The sequence below is a fragment of the Molossus molossus genome, unplaced genomic scaffold, assembly GCF_014108415.1.
Source record: "Molossus molossus isolate mMolMol1 unplaced genomic scaffold, mMolMol1.p scaffold_m16_p_1, whole genome shotgun sequence".
In the NCBI taxonomy this organism is placed as follows: domain Eukaryota; kingdom Metazoa; phylum Chordata; class Mammalia; order Chiroptera; family Molossidae; genus Molossus; species Molossus molossus.
Genome location: NW_023425344.1, coordinates 187,499,421 through 187,516,472, shown reverse-complemented (window position 1 = coordinate 187,516,472; position 17,052 = coordinate 187,499,421). Strand labels below are relative to the sequence as shown.

General features: G+C 33.7%; 1 protein-coding gene across 3 annotated transcripts in view; it reads left to right on the top strand.

Annotated features, from left to right (window-relative positions):
• COPS2 (COP9 signalosome subunit 2) overlaps window positions 1-15,976 on the top strand; it is a 32,060-nt gene extending 16,084 nt beyond the window's left edge. The window contains exons 5-14 of one of the 3 annotated variants that reach the window (XM_036255483.1): window positions 1,933-2,058; window positions 4,109-4,219; window positions 4,345-4,422; window positions 6,596-6,770; window positions 7,791-7,969; window positions 8,052-8,104; window positions 10,941-11,038; window positions 12,535-12,617; window positions 13,141-13,199; window positions 13,862-15,976. In XM_036255483.1, the coding sequence (XP_036111376.1) occupies window positions 1,933-2,058; window positions 4,109-4,219; window positions 4,345-4,422; window positions 6,596-6,770; window positions 7,791-7,969; window positions 8,052-8,104; window positions 10,941-11,038; window positions 12,535-12,617; window positions 13,141-13,199; window positions 13,862-14,006 (1,107 nt within the window). In that variant the 3' untranslated portion in view covers window positions 14,007-15,976. The remainder of the gene's footprint in view (window positions 1-1,932; window positions 2,059-4,108; window positions 4,220-4,344; window positions 4,423-6,595; window positions 6,771-7,790; window positions 7,970-8,051; window positions 8,105-10,940; window positions 11,039-12,534; window positions 12,618-13,140; window positions 13,200-13,861) is intronic. The other 2 variants (XM_036255477.1, XM_036255466.1) reach the window with 2 other exon arrangements.
• Window positions 15,977-17,052: the final 1,076 nt, after the last annotated feature.

Sequence of the window (17,052 nt, the reverse complement as noted above, 5' to 3'; positions counted from 1 at the left end):
ACATTCCAAAACTTGAATTTTAGCAGTTTACTGATAAGATGTTACCTATTATTTACCACCACATAGTACTGGCATACTTTGAAAAAAAGGTTGTTTGATACATAATGCTAAAGCTTTTCCCATGTTCTATCTATTTTTTCCACCCCTACTACTGTTTTCATTTTTGTAATTCAATTCTTGCTTAGAAGATTGTAGGTAGTCTTATATTTTCTTTTCTTTTTTTTTTATTTTGCTCAGTAAGAGTGGGAGGGAAAGAGAGGAAGAGAGAGAGAGAGAAACATCGACGTGAAAGGAACACATCCACTGACTGCCTCCCACACAACCCAACCAGGGCCGGGGACAAACTGCAACCGAGGTACGTGCCCTTAGCGGGAACCGAATCTGGGTCTCTCTGGACCGCAAGCCAACGCTCTAACCGCTGAGCTAAACCAGCCAGGGCTTCCTGTGTTTTCTTGTCTTATACTGTCCAGAGCCAGGACATAGTCAGAAGCAGGAAAATTACAGTATCATTCTTCACCCTAATAAACACACATTTTTTTATTAGTCAAGAAAAATAGTGTTACAACTGCCAGTGCTCCTCCCTGATTAAAAGTAGAGAACCCAGTAAAAAAGGGGATTAACAGCAGTTGGAAATTGTGGGGACTGTAAATTCATGTTTATAAGGTTACACTACTCGTAAGTTGGCTTACATGATACACTTTCAGGGGTAATATAGACCCTCCGCCAAAATACTTGTGCTAGAAATTTTACTAGTAGCCCTTTATTTCCTCAGATCTTTCGAATTTTCTGGAATAACCACAGTATTGCAAATAGTGCTGCAAGGATTAGCAACGTTAGCTACATCTACCTTTGAGTAGAGCCTAAATGGGAGGACTTTTCTTGATAGTGGGCTGAATACCTGTGCTTGAAGAGATTCTTGTACTTCACATTTTAATGCAGTCAGCAATATTAGGGAGAACAGAAACATGCAACTACTGTTAGAGAGCTTCCTGATGAAGGGGTAAAATTTTAGAAGAGTATGATATAGCTGAAATCTGCATAGCTGGTACCCAAGGCATTTTAAAAGTTGGATTTTTGCCCTGGCTGGTTTGGCTCAGCAATTAGAGTGTCGACTCACCTTTCGTCACAGGTTTGATTCTGCTCAAGGGCAAAAACCGTTACCTGGGTTGCAGGTTCAATCCTAGTCCTGGTCAGGGTTACTTGGGAGGCAACCATTGCATCTCTCACACTGATGTTTCTCTCTCTCTCTCTTTTGCTCTCCTTCCCTCCCGCCCCTTCTGCTCCCTTCCACTCTCTAAGAAATCAATGGAAAAATATCCTCCAAACAGGATTAACAACAATAACAACAAAATAATATTGGATTTATTTATGTTTTTTTGGTTTATGAATATTTTAGTCATTTTCATGACTTAAATAAATATGTTTGTTGCACAGTGAGGAACAATATCTGAAGTTTGGAAAATCTAAAAGTTGTACTTATTGGTAAACTAACGTTATAAATATAGTAATTTCAAATTTAAGTTATTCCCTCCTCCCTATTCCCCCCACCCCATCCCCAGCTTTGTTGTCCATGTCCATTCGTTTTGCATGCATGCATATAAGTTCTGTGGTTTATCTCTTCCCCTCTCCTTCTGAGGGTTGTCAGTCTGTACCCTACTTCCACGTCTCTGGGTCTACCCTGTTCCCCAGACTGTTATGTTCATTATATTCCAAAAATAAGTGAGATCATGTGATATTTGTCTTTCTCTGCTTGGCTTGTTTCACTTAGGATAATACTCTCCAGGCCCCTCCATGTCATCTCAAAGGATAAGAGATCTTTCTTTCTTACAGCTGCATAGTACTCCATTGTATATGTGTACTACAATTTTAATGATGTATACATATTTTAATACATAAATGTATACCTAATAATGCATTTTTCTTCCCTCACAGACAAACTTTCCAGAAATGATGAACAGATATAAACAACTATTGACCTATATTCGAAGTGCAGTCACAAGAAATTATTCTGAAAAATCCATTAATTCTATTCTTGATTATATCTCCACTTCTAAACAGGTTAGATTCTGGTTTTCCTCTTGGTACTTATCAATGTGTTTATTATTTATATTAAAGGCTTTGTTCTTTTTTTTAAGGCCTAGAAAATCTAGTTAGTTATTTTTGCTAGTAGTGTGCTTTTAAAATAATATGTACTATTTTCTTAATAATGGTACTATTATGTAATATTAAAAGATATTAACTCTAGTCCAACCAGTGTGGCTCAGTGGTTGAGTGTCGACCCATGCACCAAGAGGTCCCTGGTTCGATTCCCGGTCAGTACACATGCCCAGGTTGTGGGTCTAATCCCCAGTGGGGGACATGCAGGAGGTAGCCAGTCGATGTTCTCTCTCATCAATGTTTCTATGTCTCTCTCCCTCATATCAATACGGGGGGGAGGGGGGTAATAGCTCTAGCCTAATCTTTTTAAATAGTATCTTCAGATACTGACATAATCTACACACAGTTTTTACCAGCTTATATTAGATTCCCGTTTACAGTTACTATCATAGTTCCTTTTCATAGTTCCTTTTTTTTTTTTTTTTGTCTTCATTGATTTAGAAAGAGAGAAACAGAGAGGGAAAGAGAGATAGAAGCATCGATGAGAGAGAACATCGACTGGCCGCCTCCTGCATGCCCCCAACGGAGGATTGGGCCCACAACCCGGGCATATGCCCTGACCAGGAATCAAACCGGCAACCTCCCGGTGCAAGGGTCAATGTGCTCAACCATTGAGCCACACCGACCAGGCTCACAGATCCTTCTAAACTCCATCACCACTTCAGCTAGCCATCCTGAGCTATTTAACAGTGAATCATAGATGACTTGGGTAGATTTGATTAGATAAAGATCCTTGAGGAGAGAACCTGGACTCATACAGTTAGTGCTTGGCATTGCTCATTAAGTGTTGGTTCAAAAAATGCTGCTGTAAATAGGTGGATGGGTGATGAAGGGCTGATGATAAACTTCAGTGAGCACTGGGAGTGATGTTGCTTTCATTATTCTACATTTTGATTATTAAGAAAAGCAATGATAATTTTTTTATCACTAAGATAATTTTTAATTGGATTGTTTGCTTATATGCTTTTAAGCAACGTAGTCTAAGTTTTAGCTTTCTTACAGTGTGGTATTTGAGCATAAGAAGTATTCTCTGTATCATTTACTATTTCTTAGAACATTTGATATTTTTATATTTATAATAAAGAAAGTTCATCACAGAATCAGCCTCTTTCATTCCATCTTTTCTACTAGATGTCATTTTTGTTTCCTGAGGCAGTTTATTATTTTTACTCTATGTCTAAAATACATGTAATGAAAATAGAGGATGATAAACTTGTGTTTTGTTAGATCATTTGCACTTAATGGCACTAATTCCAGAGGTGTTATATATCAAATGGCTTGTCTTAAATGGGAAAATGTTTTCTGAGTTTTACAGACAAGTATCATCAAAACGCTTTTGGTATACTATTTATAAATGTTATGCCAGATTGGGTAGTAATTATAAAACTTCAAGATTGTGTGTTGTTTCATACTATTATACATAAGCTATTTGTCCTTTGAAAGTAAGAATAGATATTGAGTGGGCGGCACTTGACTTATTCAGTAAGCCATCAGTAGTCATGTATAAATAGGCAGCCTTTTCTGGAAGGATCAGACTTTCCTGTTCTCATGTCCTTGTTACTTCTTGATCCTATTATGTAGAGATAGTGTTTGCCACATAGTATGTACCAAATAAGAGTTGAGTGAAAAAGATAACTCTATTAAAAACAGTACAACTAGTTCTTTATATGGGTCATGTAATTTTGTTTATTTAAAGTGAGTTATTAGATTAGAAAAGACAAACCTATACTATTAGAGTATAAGATATTTTCTGGGTTTTATTTTTATGAAAACATCTCGGCACATATCTTTTGTAAATTTGGTCTGTATTATGTATTTTGTGGACTGTCACAGACATATGGTAAGATATAGATAGTTGTGTATCCTATGTGTATTAAAGTTCAAAGATGCACTTTTAGTTTGCTCAAATTAACTTTATTAACAGGTACAAATTTGCTGTTTACAATTATAGAATTCTGATTTTTTATGTCAGATGGATTTACTGCAGGAATTCTATGAAACAACACTGGAAGCTTTAAAAGATGCTAAGAATGATAGACTGTGGTTTAAGACAAACACAAAGGTAACGATTATAATTACTTACATTTTTTTCTTTTGAAGAGTGGGCGGGTGTCCTTAGTAAACTTTCCTAAAGATGCTTACCTCCTGTTGAAATGTTTTTATTTTAATAAGTTTCTTTCTTTACAGCTTGGAAAATTGTATTTAGAACGGGAGGAATATGGAAAGCTTCAAAAAATTTTACGCCAGTTACATCAGTCCTGTCAGGTAATTTTTCCTTAATTTTTTATTAACATTTCTTCATAGTAAAAGAGCATAAGAAAAATTTGTATTCGAAACATTGCTTAGGAGGGTTTTTATTCAAGCATCATTCCAAAAATAAAATTTGGAAAATAAACTTTTTTCTGAGTATTACATTTCTTCCTGTTTTAATCCTAATTTCAGTCCTTATGTTTGTGGGATGAGGCCATAGGTATTAATAAATAAATAGGCCAGTCAATAATGCTTACTAAGAATAAGCCTTTCTGAATTAGTTATGCACCCTGTGGAAATCAAAAAGGATATTGTAGACATGTATCATAAAGATATTTTATATTCTAGTTTATAATGTATGAATTCCCTATAACAATACCATCCAGTAGTTCATGTGATGCTAGAGATACACTGTATTTGTATTCTCCAATATGGTAGCAATAGCTACATGTCAGTAGACATTTGAAATGTGACTGGTGTGACAGAGGTGCTCAGTTTTATATTTCATTAATTTAAATTTGAATAGCCACATATGTGGTCTGGACAGTGTCCCTCTAACTTTTTAGCTATGGGCTATAATTTTTTTGTATATATATATATATATATATATATATATGTAATTATATATATATATAATTGTCTTGATAAATAAGTTATTTGATATTAGTTTAAATTTTATGTATAAATACTGATTTTAAAAGTTTACCCTTTTTCAAAGCCATGTACTATTATTTTAATTATATATTATTTCTGTAAATAGGGGGTCAGTTAATCAGGAAAGTGTTCTAAATTAATCACCTGAAGATATTTTTATTTATTTGTTTTGCTTTTTCTAGTTTTTAAAAACAAGAAAAATGTTTGTATTTCATAATATTTTTGCTTTAGTAAGCAGGTAATTTATGAATTATATATATTTTTTAATAGCAAATTATTTTAAAATATGTTTTGATTCTTTATTTTTTTAAGAGAAATGGGAAGGGGGAGAGAGAAAGAGAGAAACATCCATGTGAAAGAGAAACATGGATTGGCTGTCTCTGCACGCCCCCTACTGGGGATTGAGCCCACAACCCAGGCATGTGCCCTGACTGGGAAGCGAACGGGATCTCTCAGTCCATGGGACGACAGTCAATCTACTGAGCCACACTGGCCAGGCTGAATTATATCTTATCTACATATTCTTAGGAACACTTAGTCTGACACACAAACAACTGAGTTCAGTTACACGCCAAATGGAAATGGTAGAGAAACCATTTCTGAATGGAGGGGGTCTCTCAGTGTATACATAAGGAATGTGAAATTTTTGCTTTGTTTATTTTATTACATAAGGAAAATGCTGTCTGGATTGTAAATAGTGTAGTATAGCAGAGATACTTGATAATCTGAATGTACGAATTATCTTGCAGATCATATTTGTTTAGTCAGTTGTGATTCATTAGTAAATAACTAAAGAGAAGCTTTAAATTGGAAAACCAAATAAATAGTAAGTTTTTGACTTTGTGTAACTTGGTATTTGCTGTTTATGATTATCTGACTATTAACCACATGCTATTTTTCTGACTATTTACCATATGCATTTTGTGAATGTTGGTTATCTTCCAAAGTTGACCTCAAACGTCACCACTCCTGTTATTCCTTTGACATCCCCCAGTCGAGTTAGTTCCTTTCCCTTCCATTCTTCTAGGTACTTGGTTCATGCTTAAACTAGAATTATCATCATTTATAATGTAATTTATCTCTTAACAGATTAATTTACTAGATTGTGAACATTTTTAGGTGAGGAACATTGGCTTGTTTAACTTATTTCCCCAAGGCAAACCCAGTGCATGGCACAGAGAAGGCATTCAGGGTGTTATTTGATTGAATCAGTGGATCTAAAGTTGTGAAGATTTGGAGAAGACCATAAATAACCTCCTAGCTAAAAAGAAACTTTATAACATTTCATACAGAATAATATACCTCTGGCCACTTTTTTCTTATTGAATGACTGGAAAGTACAAAAGATGTGTGGGTTCCTTTTTGGCCATTAAAGGAAGTGTTCTTAGGACTCTAGGTCCCAATTAAAATTTGTAGTGCATTCTTGCACAAAATTAGAAACTTATAAATGTAAGGTTTTAGGCCAATTCAAATAAAAAGTACGAGGCTGACTCTAAATTCTGTCTTGACTAAAGTTTATTATTTGCTTTCCTAGACTGATGATGGAGAAGATGACCTGAAAAAGGGTACACAGTTATTAGAAATATATGCTTTGGAAATTCAAATGTACACAGCACAGAAAAATAACAAAAAACTTAAAGCACTCTATGAACAGTCACTTCACATCAAGTCTGCCATCCCTCATCCACTGATCATGGGAGTCATCAGAGGCAAGTTTGGTTTGGAGAGGGTAGGCAGTGTCATGGGAAATACCAAGGCGCCATTGCCTATAACTAAATGACTCTGGTCGTTTCTCTTTGAGTGAAAGTACTTGGCAAAGTAGTGAAGTCAATGAAATGATGTAGTCTTAGAAAAAAATTAGGATTAATTTTTGTCTTTTAAAATTTGTATCAGTGAATATATTAATAGAAAATTTATCATAAGTTCTATTCTAGAATTATAATGATGTATATAAAATTACTTTCTCCTTCAGTTGAGAACAAAGACTTGCAAATGCTTGTTTGGCTGATGTTTAATGAAGAGCTTACTTTTTATTTATTCATTATTGTATTTTATTTAAGAATTTTTTTTTTGCCCTGGCCGGTTTGGCTCAGTGGTTAGAGCATCGGCCTGCGGTCCAGAGAGACCAGGGTTCAGTTCCCGCTAAGGGCACATACCTCGGTTGTAGTTTGTCCCCGGCCCTGGTTGGTCATGTGGGTGGCAGCCACTCAATGTGTCCCTTTCACATCGATGTTTCTCTCTCTCCCTCTCTTCCTCTCTCTCCCTCCCACTCTATCTGAACAAAAAATAGAAAAATGTCCTCGGGTGAGGATAAAAAAAAAAATTTTTTTTTGTTTTTTTTTTTTTGTTAATCCTCATATGCATTTTGTGAATGTTGCTTGAGAGAAAGAGAGAAACATCAATGTGAGAGAGACACAGCGATTGGTTGTCTTCCTGCACACTCCCTGACCAGGGCCAGAACCTGCAAGCTAGGTACGTACCCTTGACCGGGAATCGAACCCAAGACCCTTTGGTGCAAGGGCTGACGCTCTAACCACAGAGCACACTGGCCAGGGCTAGAGCTTGCTCTTTATAGGGTGTAAAGTGTGTACCCTACGGCTAGTACTATTCATGTTATAGAATTAAAAGACTGGAAGCCATTGAAATGGTTTTTATTTTATTTTTATAAAGTGGTCAGTCTTGTTATGACACTAAAAATGTCCTCTTTTCTCCTGTTTTATTCTTTGCAGAATGTGGTGGTAAAATGCACTTGAGAGAAGGTGAATTTGAAAAGGCACACACTGATTTTTTTGAAGCCTTCAAGAATTATGATGAATCAGGAAGTCCAAGAAGAACCACTTGCTTAAAATATTTGGTCTTAGCAAATATGCTAATGAAATCGGGAATAAATCCATTTGACTCACAGGAGGTATGTGTGTTCATTTCTGTCAGTTGTCTGTCATGGAAATAAACTTTGTATGTGTAGTTAATTTTTTTTTTACTATATTTAGGCCAAACCGTACAAAAATGATCCAGAAATTCTCGCAATGACGAATTTAGTAAGGTAAGAGTTTATATTTTGCTTAAGATAAATTTAAAGAAGTGAATAAAGGGGAGAGAGAGGAGAGAACTTTTTAGCATTTAGTTAATTCTCAACAATTACTCTTGTGAAATTTTTATCTTCTGAAGTCATTTATTATGCTGTTCTGTTAGGCATGATATTTTATAAATTATGCTGCTTTTTCACCTGTATGTGTGTGCGCTGTTTTTCAGTAGGAAACTGATTGTAGATGTTTTAAAACAGTTTCTCAATGTTTGCTGTTTCTACCTGCGTTAATTCAAAATGAAATTATGAATTGGTCCACATAAATCGAGAATTTTCAATAAGACTTTACAGTGTATTCTCAATTAACAAGATAAAAAAATCATTTTAAAAAAGTTTACCTCAGATGATTTTCTGAGGTGAGAAACAGAGGAGTCATACTGGTAAGATACCCAAGGATTTATTGATAGCCTCAATGGAGAGAGAGATGACTAAGGATGTTTAGCAACTGGAAAACCTGCCATAATATTAAATAAAATTATAAAAGATTAAACCAAGCAAAAAGTCTACAAAAAAAGACCTGGTTTTGCCAAAGAAATCAGTGAGCAAGAATTATTTTCCTCTGTGCCCGGAATGGTTGGAGCCCAAACTTTAATGGGCTTTCTTTGTAGAAAAGTAGGAGAAGCTTACTGGGTTTCTTCAAGTTGGTTGTTTTAGAGTGTACAGCTGAGTTTACAAAGGCATGATGAATGAAGTCAGGGACATAAGGCAGGAAGTGCTTTTAGACTATAAATTCAGTCACCTACATGTAATTTTATGTAATTGAAAAAAAATGGCTATTTCATGATATAGTTTAAATTCTCATGTAAAATGTTCTCATTTACTTTGTTTTTACTTGGCTGTGATTTTTATAAGTACTAGGTTTTCTTTTTTAAGGAAACCTTAATTTTAGCTGTAAAAATAATGACTTCATTTTAAGGTAACTAAGAATGGTTAGGCGGTAAAAACCCTAAGTTGTAACATTTTAAAAAATCAGTTTATTTATTTCTTTAGTCTATTTTAATAAATATTTGTTGAATTAAGTTGATTTTAGTTATAAAAGGAAATTTTTCCATCTTTATTTCAAATAGTTTATTTCATCTACATTTGGCCACATTAAGAGGTGATTTAGTTAGAGATTAACTAACTTCATAATACTTGTTAAAAATTGTTTATAAAGTTCAGTTGCTAAAGCAATAGTTCATACTTTTAAAACTCTTAAAGAAATATTGGCCTTGATATTTTATCTAAATTAAATTTGTTAAATACATTAAAATGCATTAAGGAACTGATTTATCAGACCTCGACAAAACAATAGCTTTATTTATGTATTTACTATATCTTACAACTTACTTCAGTGAAGAAGCCTCTATATTGGAACTTAGAAACTTATTTTAATGGTAAATTTTGACCAAAACAAGTTGCCTGTGGTGTCCTACATTTTGTATAAGATTTTTTAAAAGCAACTTAAATAGTGGAAGGATCTGTCAGTTAAAATATGTATGTGTGCATGATCTCACTTATTTGTGGAGTATAATGAACAAAGTGGACTGATGAACAAAATAGATCCAGAGTCATGGAAGTAGGGAACAGACTGACAAACCTTGGATGGATGGAGAGTCAGGGGTGGGAAGAGATGAACCAAAGAACTTACATGCATATATGCACAACCAATGGACACAGACAACAGTCTGTGTGGTGAAGGGGGTGGGTGTGGAGGGGGTTGTCAATGGGAAAAGAACATTTGTAATTTTAAAAAATTAATTTTTTATAAGAATGAGAAGAAAAAATATTTGTATGTGTGTGCAAGTATTTTCACTACTTGAATATATCCTCCTGTAGTATTTAAAATAATATATTTGGAGTAGGTAAGAAAGTAATGCTTCCTAATTTTATCTTCCTAGTCAGTTGCCAGCAGACTAGAGGAAAATAATTCCTGTTGAAGCACTTGAATCACCTGCCCCTAACATGAAGTTACATTGCGACCCATCAGATGGAAGCACAGCAGAGGGCGTGCAGAATGGCTGATGATATGTCTTACATATAAAGCAGACAGTGGTGCCATATCCAGAAGGTTGGCCTCTTCCTTCTCAGCACCTTTAGTAATCCCCATAGTGCCTTACAGAATTATTTTAGGACTAGATACTAGATACCTCAGAGAATCATGAAAACAAATCAGCCTTTGGCCTTCTGCAGCAGGGTCCATCAGTCTGTACTTTGTGTGTTTCCTTTTTGGCACTAATGATCCACCCTGAAATAATTTTCTGCTGTATAGCTCAGTGAAATTTTCAGCTAAAGAATTAGGAATCAAATACTCCCTTTGAAAAGTTTTGGCAGATGCTGGTAGCTTTCTAGAAGAAAAAAATTAGGAAGCTGCATTTCTGAATAAGCTTCAGAGAAGATATACTGTCGATCTGAAAGACAAGGCCAAACTCCTCCACACTGTAGTGTACACAAAACTTGGCTTCTTAGGGATTAAACATACAATTCATTTGGACAGCATCAGACATTAAACAGTCATTGAACTGTTGTCAGTTCCTACTAACACCAAGATTTTGATAAGATTTAAATTAGCTATATATAAATATATAACCCCTAAAGATTTATTTAATCTTTCTTTTATAAAACAAAGCATTAAAAAGGAAATTCATTTTATTTGCAGAAGGGTGTGTGTGTGTTTAACCTTGATTCCCATGACAGAAATTATAATACAATTTAGGTTTGTGCATATAAAAATTGAGAGACAGGCTCTTTGGGTTATCTGATTTAATTCATGACTTCATGTTTGACAAAATATGTACCTTTCTTTTTCTGTTAGTGCCTATCAGAATAATGATATCACTGAATTTGAAAAAATTCTGAAAACAAATCACAGCAACATCATGGACGATCCTTTTATAAGGGAACACATTGAAGGTATATTCTTTTAGTTACCTGAATTCTCTTACTTTCTTTGTCACTAACAGTGCCTCTTAATGGAGCTAAGTAAAATTAAGATGTTTGTCTTCTGTTTATTGCAAAGTGTAGAAATGTGTCTAAATGTTGTCATGGAATAGAATACTCCCTAAAATTATAAAGGCATTTTAAAGAAATCATTAGCCAGTTTCTTACGGTTGACATATTGAAGTTCTTATACGATGTCCATTTCATATAAGAATGGACAGTATTGGCTGTCTCTTGTACCTTTTTATTCTAATTTAAATGTTGTTGCATGTTTCTTATTGATGCTTAGGTTCAAAGTTAATTTTTAGGATTTATTTTTGACAAGTAACAACGTTTTGAAAATTGCCCACTATAGATAATGCTGAAATGCATTTACTTTGAAAGGTAGGCTAACACTGTAACAGTAAGTGTATGAGATTTTTAATAAGTTCTGTTGGATTCACACAAAAAAAAAATCATTCCTTTGTTCTGAGGCTGCTTTTATACCTCTAGTGTTTTCACCTGTTATGGAGCTGTTTGAGGGTTTTTAAATGACCATTTGGAACAACTTATTTAAATACCTTAAAATTTCAGATGGCATCAGTAAAATCCAAAGGATCATTTTTAAGTAATGTTTTTTGTTTCCTACCTTCCATTCTCCTTTCACTCAACAGACATTTTTTAAGTTCTTATATGAATCTAGGTTGGTACTGTACTTTGTGGATATAGAAAAATGTAGAAGCCTTATGCATGAACTTCGGTCTGTTTATTTTTGTTGTTTTGTTTTGTTTTTTAATTGCTACCTGAAGATATTTTTCCATTGTTTTTTTAGAGAGGGTAGAAGGGAGGGAGGGAAAGGAGAGAGGAACACCAATGTAAGAGAGAGACATCGATTGATTGCTTCCCACACGACCCCAACCAGGGTCAGGGATCGGAACCTGCAACCCAGGTACGTGCCCTTGATCGGAATCGAACCCACGGCCCTTTGGTTCACTGATGCACACTCTGACTACTGAGCCAAACCAGCAAGGACCAATCTATTTTTTTTTTTTAAGACACTTCCACATGAAGAAACTGGGGAAAATTGTAAAATCATTGTATAAAGTGTAATACTTTTGAGTTTTATGAGAAAGCACTATCAAGGAACTTGCCTGGTGTCAATCGGCTTCTTGAAAGCTGTTAACCATAGAGGAAGTGATGAGCAGTGGAGCATTATTGAGAAGGCAGGGGGTGTATTAGGTAGTGTCACACATGAGCAAAATCAGGGAGGTGTGGACAGAAAGTTGTGGGAAAGCCTCTATTCATACTGTGCATCTGTTGCACCCAAATATTTTTAGATCCAAATACCTTATGTCTTTGCCAGACAGACGAATGTATTTTGAGAAGATAAGTGATATAGTTAATATGATTTAGAAGTACATGATGATTTCTAAAGATATACAAACTATTAAATGCAAATGTACTATCTTAATTTTTGTCTTTTCTTTCAGAGCTTTTGCGAAACATCAGAACACAAGTGCTTATAAAATTAATTAAGCCTTACACAAGAATACATATTCCTTTTATTTCTAAGGTATTTATATTAATGGATTTTAATATTTATAATTTGTAGTTATAAATTCAGTATACCTGTTTCCATTTACACTAGTAATTCTAACTTGGTAACATTTGCATTTCTTAACTACAGCATAACGTAAAAGCTTTACTTTTAATGTGAGTTGTTCTGTGTTTTCTTGGTATAAATTGAGTTAACAGAAAAGAGAAATAAGGATCATTAAATTTCCTTTTAAAGATTCTTTCAGCCTCAGAAAAAATTACAGAAGAGAGGGTAGTGGCTAAAAATATAATTGATAAAGGGTTAACCCCAACCATATAAAATTATGGTAAGATGCACTTTAAAGTTACAAAGTTAAATTTCATCATACCTGTATTCTCAGAAATATTTTGAAGTGATAATGAAATTTGTTATAAATTTTCTCTTCACTAATTGTTCTTTAAAAGTAGTGGAAATGAATTTAAAATCAGAGTAATTGTTTATATAAAATCATGACTTTTTTTAAAAGTTAATCAGAATTATAATGAGTCTTTTCTCTTAGGAGTTAAACATAGATGTAGCTGATGTGGAGAGCTTGCTGGTGCAGTGCATATTGGATAAGTAAGTATTTGGCTACTTTTTATCACAAAATGTTTAGGACTACGAAGTTTGAATAATGATGGCAAATGTGGTAGCAGGTGAATTCTCGACTTTTCATAAAAAGCACTCTTTGGCTATGACTTCCTGTTAAAAGGAGATATGTGTGATGGTTTTTTAATAAATGAATGAGGATATAAAGCACATGATCTCTGAAAAAGTTTAAGTTCTTTCAGAAGGATTCTTCATTCAGTATATGACCCATATACAGCTAGAGAATTATTTAATGAGTAGTATTTTTTATGTATAAGGTGTGGTATATAGTAGTTTTGAAATTATCTTTTTTAAAAGCAGTATGTTTTTTAAAGCTTCACAAGTTACATTTGCTCTTGATGAAATGGGTAAGTCTACACCTGTTGATTCTTTCAGTGAAATTGATGACAGGTAGCTGAAATCTGGTTTCTGTCTAGAGTTTAAATAAGGTAATGAATGTTATAATTAATCCTGAACTTAATTATTTTATAATGTAGGCAGCGTGGGTGTTTTATGGTTTGGGGTTTGGGGGGTGGGTTTGTTTGTTTTGTTTTGGGCATTTATTGATATTGTGAATATTTATGAAATATTAGTCTAGAAGATATGCTTAATGAAAACAGATTGCAGATGTGTCTTCTTTTATTTATTTCCAGCACTATTCATGGCCGAATTGATCAAGTCAACCAACTCCTTGAACTGGATCATCAGAAGAGAGGTGGTGCCCGATATACTGCACTAGATAAATGGACCAACCAACTAAATTCTCTCAACCAGGCTGTAGTCAGTAAACTGGCTTAACAGAGAACAAGCTTTTACAGACATACTTAAGGCAACAGTGCAGAGATGTAATTCTTAAAAGAACTGGGAATGGCAAAACTACTGTCGGTTGATGTGTCCTGAAAATTATTGGCGTTATGGCAGAAGTGCTTTTTTTGATCAACTGGTTTGTGTTTTGCTGCTGCATTTATCCCAAGAAAACAGCTTTAATCTCCAGAAGAAAACCAAAATGCCATGGGATTTATGCTGTATTGACATCTTGCCCTAAACATACAACATCATAGTAATTTGTCATGGGCAACATGACCAGAGAGAAGATTTTTGTCATGATTTTAAATACACTGACACGCTACTGTTGGTTAAATTTAAACATGTTTTACCTACAGAAATTCTCTCACAAATAACCTGCAATAACTTGAAATGCATACCCTTTTGAACACTTCCTTTTCTCATGTATAAATTAAAATGTTTGCTGCATTTTGCAAAATGTCAATTCTCCAAAAATGTGTCCGTATATTTCTGTACCTGCAGTGTAGTAAAGGTTTAGATGAAACCCCATCATTACAGTGGCATACTGTCACTTAGGTTTCAAGCAGCAAAATAAACAGTGCAGCTCAGAAATTGTAGTTTGGTTCTTGATGTGTTTTTATTACACTTGGGCTTTTTGTTTTGATTTTTAGTACCTTAGAAATTTCAGTTAATTTTAAAAAGCCTGGGAGCAAATAAGTTAGTTATTTGCTTTCACGTTTTTAAAATAAGTCTTTATTGATAAAGTAAGTAGAACTAGTTTCTAACCGAACACTTTCATAGTACTTACTTTAACAGTGATGCTTTAAAGGAATAAAATTCTTTTTTTTTTTAAGAATGATATTTCTTTTTAAAAGAATAAATTCTAACTCTCAGAATGTTCACTTTAAACAAATATGCCAGAACATAGACAGCTAAATGAATGTTACCCTGCATAGTGATCATACTGGAAAATTATTTCCTAATTCCAACAGTTTACCATTGCTCAAAATCTCAGATTTTGCTCTTTTAGAATTGCTTTCATAGCTAATTTAAGTCACAAAAACTATTAACTTTATGATTACACGTTGTTGTTGTTTTTTTTTAAAAAAAAAGGTACTACCAAGCTTCATTGTCTTATATAGTTAACCATTATTTGACACCGAATAACTTTATAGTTTCCAAAAATTAAATCAGTCTTTGAGGTAATCGTAGAAAGTATGCAGCTGGCTTTGGAGGCAATCCCAAAAGAGTTTTCAAGGTATTTTGAGCAGTGGTAGTATAGTTAAGAGAATGAACTGTGGCCTTCCAAGGTGATTCCCTTAAAGGAGGCACAGGTCATTTGAATGTATTGAGTTTTGGATGTATTTGTTTTATTAAAAAAAAAAGTTCACATTATTTTATAGTGTCAAAAGGAAGAACTAAGATTAAGATAATTTCTTTGGTTTTTCTATTGCTTGTTATTATGTAAAAAGAGTGAGTGGCAGTTCAGAAGGAAGACTGTTTGTTGTAACTGAAGAATGACAACCAAGAATTTTTGATCATTAAATCAGATTTTATAAACAGTGGAAGGAGCATGGACTTAAAACAAGGCATGCTTATTTGGTTTTGTCAAAATTTTACGAAAATATGTGATATATATTTATACTAAAACTATATAATCCTTAGATTTAGGAAAGCAATCAGTTAATGTCTTCAGCAGATTAAAGCAGTATTAAATACAGGTACAAGTTGGAAATTGTAGAAAACAAAGAAAACAAGACAAAATTAATGTCTGGTAGGGAATAAAAAAGTTTAAGATATAAAATTATGTGTATTTTCTTCTCTTTTACATAAATTCGTGAAAAGTGTGCTAAATTTTTTTTTTTGCAGGAATGATAATAATTAGGATTTTTCAGTATAATTTGGAGACCCTTTGTTACCCAAATAAAAATGACAAGTTTCTGTGCCTGTATTCACATATGTATGTGATCACTCTGGGGGGGAAAGCCCTATTTAACTCTGAGGTGATGGAATTAGAATTCAAAAGATTTGAGTGATCTGATTTAACCTTTACTTTCTAACTCTTACAGTGCCCAGTCCCCCTGTGATATCTTGGCTATGTCTAGTAGTGCATTTTCCTATTTCTAGAGGAAAAGCATGCACTTGATATTCTGGGCAAAATGTACAACAGTATCCCAAGTTATATCAAAATCTTCAGTTTAATTGTATGTATCACATAGGCTTTGTTCAATATTCCCTAGATACAAGCTTGATGTTTTGTTTTGTTTTTCTTTTTTTCCCAGTCATGGGCAACATTTGTTCTAGAACACAGGTTTTTGAGATATCTTAACAATCTGGGTAACTTAATATTACTTTTCCCTTTAAAAGTTATCTATCATTTTTGTGCATCAAATCTTGTAGAACTGAAATCTTAGAAAATGCTTATCAAATATAACTAAATTGAAGAGAAAAAAGAAATGGCAAATTTTTAGCATTTAAATTGCTGGTTAAGTCTCTTTTGTGAAAACGAGTAACAAGTAGTTTACATGATTGTAATGTGCTTATCTTTTTCTTTTTACCCCCAAACCTAGGTAAATTTACTGTACAGCAAGTTTTAGCTGCCACACATACACACTACCTGCTACAACAGCTGGATTTCCATTACTCATTCCAGCTCTTACGTTAATTTTTAAATTGTTGATTACAATTTTTTCTCCACATCTGAATGTAGCATAACATTTTTTTAGAATGGTGACTGTGTATGTAATAAGTATTGCTTTCAAGATACTAAGTATCTGATTTCACATTGAGGGTTATAGTTTTCATGAAGCCTGTTTTAAATAGGCAGTATAGTACTCTGTGTTATTATAATAAGACATCGGTTTGTCACAGACTGAAAAACAGCTATTCTTGATATTTAAAATACCCATAACGGTAAAAAAAAAAAACTTTAACTTTTTTTTTTAATCAATCTTTATGATTCTTCAGTAAACACAGATAAATACACTTGTTTTGGAGTAGTAATGAGTTTGAGGGTTTCTAATCAGCATATGAAGCAGATTATGTTGGGACAGAATTT